The sequence below is a fragment of the Saccoglossus kowalevskii genome, chromosome 4, assembly GCF_978046115.1.
Source record: "Saccoglossus kowalevskii chromosome 4, keSacKowa6.1, whole genome shotgun sequence".
NCBI lineage: Eukaryota > Metazoa > Hemichordata > Enteropneusta > Harrimaniidae > Saccoglossus > Saccoglossus kowalevskii.
Window position 1 is genome coordinate 4,145,234 of NC_140644.1, and position 3,570 is coordinate 4,148,803.

General features: G+C 34.0%; 1 protein-coding gene across 1 annotated transcript; it reads right to left on the minus strand.

Moving 5' to 3' along the window:
* Window positions 1-1,153: 1,153 nt before the first annotated feature.
* Window positions 1,154-2,089, minus strand: LOC100370159 (carbohydrate sulfotransferase 1-like). Its single transcript, XM_002734718.1, has one exon. It carries the CDS (start codon window positions 2,087-2,089, stop codon window positions 1,154-1,156), a length of 936 nt encoding a protein of 311 aa, XP_002734764.1.
* Between the last annotated feature and the right edge of the window lie 1,481 nt (window positions 2,090-3,570).

Below are 3,570 nucleotides of genomic sequence, written 5' to 3' on the forward strand. Positions count from 1 at the left end.
AGTGGCATATGCTAGTCGTAAATTACAAACAAGAGAGAAGTCTCTGTGATTGAAAAAGAATGTTAGGCTGTGATTTGGACATATTTTTCACCAATATTCATATAATAAAAAAAATATTGTGAAAATTGATCACCAGCCATTAATGTATTTACACTATGCACAAGAAGTAAACAGTATGTTATTGTGGTGGGCCGTATATTTGCTGAATATTGGACTGAAAATTGTCCATGTTCAGTCTTGATGATGGGCATTGTCAGCATCATTTATGTTGTTCGTATTACTTCAACACTGCAAACAGAAGTGTGCATCGTGTCATGGGAAGAACCAGTGTACATTGCCGGGTTATAACTGTTAAAAAGGTGTTTTACATGTCATACTTGTTTATTACTCTGGAAGGACAATTGGAATCTACCAGGTGTGCTTGTGATTTACATAACAAAGAATGTTTACAACTTTTGAAGAACAAATGGAGTCTAGCATGTGTGCTTGTGATTTAGGGTGGTGATCAAAATTAAACGAGTGGTTTCCTGCCCGGTAATAGAGGAGCTTCTCTTCGAAAAAAGAAATAGAGTTGATCGTACTGAAATAAAAAGTGTGCTTCGCCGACAAACGGAACTATGTGTGTATAAAAGGACGTGATTACATGTGCTCCCGTACAATATGGCTACTCTGACTAAGTTGCTAAGTCTAAGTTTTGTAGGAAAACGTTATTTTATTTTAAAATTCAAGCATTTATCAATTACCTAGGCAGATTGGCTTAATATCATTTGTATTATGTAGAAAGTCTTAATGAATTAATGGATGGGCATGTGCTTATTCTGATTTTTCATGTCAACTGGCGTTGATATTCTACTTTTCGGGAGATATTTGCGTGTGTGTTTTCGCTGTATTTGTATTGTTAACTTTGCTAAACATATGACAGGTAAATGTCTTCATTGCACATCTATCATATTGATTATCATAATTACAATCTGAGAGCCGATACAAAAACAATGTGTTGGTATTTGAGCTTGAAGTTGCAAATAACACTCTGTAAAAAGTATTGACCATATCCATTATAATATCACTAATCAATAATTTGCTGTATATTTATTATAGTACATAATGAACATACACGAGAATATTCATGAACAATTAACAGAAAAATGTACCCTTAAAGTAGTCTGTATGAGAGATTTTGTAATTCAGTCTCTGAAGTCAACATTTTATAATCCATTACCTCAATAATATCAGTACAAACCGATTGAATACATTTCGCTTCTTGATAGCTAAGTACATTCCACGATTCGGCAGTGGCTGATGAGTTACGACTTCTCTTTAAACGTCCTTCATTTTGTTCCTCGTTTTTTGTGTTTTCTTCTATCCAGGATGTCACTTCATATGGTATATCCATGTGCAGGAATTTATATATATCTTTAGCTATAGTGATTGGATCGGATGCAAGGTCCTCGTATCTAACAATTTTATAACGATCTTGTAACCATGTAGGCATATTTTTAGCATATAATACCATGCCAAATACCTGTTTGCAATCATGTACAACAGATTTCAAAAGATCGCTTTGTTTCTCAATTATTTTTCGTCGCCGAACGTCCCAGAAGCCTTTACATGTTCTGGAGCAAGCAATTCCACTTGGATCACGGATGAGGTGAATAATCTTCAAATCAATTTTCTCTTCCAATACCAATGGTTTTAACACCTTTAGTGATTGTAAACGTAATACTTTCATTGCTATGTACTTATAATTCCCACAACCTTGCACAAACTCTGACAATACAGTTCTTTGGCAGCTGAAACCACTATGACACACTTTTTTGAAACAATTGCTTTTCGATTTCGTTAGTGAAAAGTTGTTTATCATATCTAGGTAGTAATCTGGAAACCTGCAGTTATACAGTTCTTTTAAAGTTGATGTGGCTTTGATACTGGAATTCCACGTTGGCTTATCTTGTGTGTCAAACAATGGTTCGAAAAAGTAACACATATCTGGATTCTGGTTAAAAAGTTCACCACAGAAGATGGAACCTCCTTTGTAATTGGCGATCAACATCACCGCGGGCGATGGTCGAGTCGGCGGCACGTTAAACATAGTTTTCGAAACTTGTTGTTTAAATCGCCCATATGTCTATTATACATGCGAGCTATTGTAATTAATGATATCAATGACAATATTAGCAGTGGTATGTCAATATGTCGCCCTTTTCTCATCGTTGTCACTGAGAAGGAGTATCCAAATTCAAACAAATACGTGCAATCTTGTGGGACATATTAATAGTGACAGTCGATATAAACTTACAAATGATATCGTATATCAATGACGTGCAGTTTGAACCAAAACCAAACATTACATGGATACTGTTTATCAAGTTATTAAGTTATATAATTTCAAACAGCTGCTGGTACACTATGACATACAGTGACCTTTCAACTTGCGTGTTTGGGGAGAATACGCTGCTGTAGTTGTGAATAACGGATGGTTAACATCTAGTCGTGTTTAACATCTAAGCCTAAATACAATATTGCACTTTTTTAGTGCACATCACGGCTAGATGAACAAATCAACATTAAAAATCCGCGTTACATTACGTTCTACTGAACTAGTCGAGTCAGTGACCCATTTTATAGTAAACAAACTAGCAAGTGATAATATAAATAATATGTACATAAATGCACTGCTTTCGTAACAGTAAATGCAAAGGGAATACATGGCAAATAAGTCTGCCCTATGATTAGCAAAATTATTTGGTAATATTACTGATAAGAAACAGTTGACAGATAATAGTACATTGTAATAATAAAATAATATCGCAAAAATGAACAGAATTGCCGTGAGAAAAATGAACATGGAATGTAAGCATTAAGACGACTAAATTAAATTAAATTGAATTAATTACATGCATTGACATGACATTAGAGAAAACAAATATGCTTTTGTCACAAAAGCCAAGTGTAATAATCAGACACGATTATTTAATTTGTAGTTATGTCATACAAGTTGTTATCAAAACTAGAATAATTCATTGGTTGATCTGAATAGAATTGTTCTAAACATGTTTTACTCTGTAATATAAACAATTTAAATGCCACTATAGTTTACAACAAATTTCAGATCATTGGAGATATGAATCATTGGTTATCAAGTTAACATGTAAAGTTCAACTGTCTTCTTTAAAATAAAAAAAAAAAAAAACGTCCATGACTGGCAATTATTTTATTATAAAAGAAATTTATACGATGCTGAGAGCATTGTCTGAAATGTTGCCCTTTGTCATTGATAAACACTTAATTCACTCGAACAGATAGAACTGCATGAAACAGAAGATTGGCCCAGGTAGGCAAGTATGTACGAAATATGCACAAGTAACGTCATTAAAATTAAAGAGGCTAATGGCGAATGATGTACTTCATTCAATGAAACAGTGCTTGGTTTGTTTGCTACCTTGGTAGCTTAACACATTCGGGTATGCGTTATACTATTTTTTTATTATAATTGTGACACACAAAGTGTGGCAACCAACTTGGGCGTCTATCAGCACAAGAAGCGCTGTATTTTATGCATCGGCATTATGT

Bases quoted from the DNA above. Each gene is read 5' to 3' on its own strand.
- LOC100370159 (XM_002734718.1), bottom strand. From the start codon at position 2,089: ATGTTTAACGTGCCGCCGACTCGACCATCGCCCGCGGTGATGTTGATC.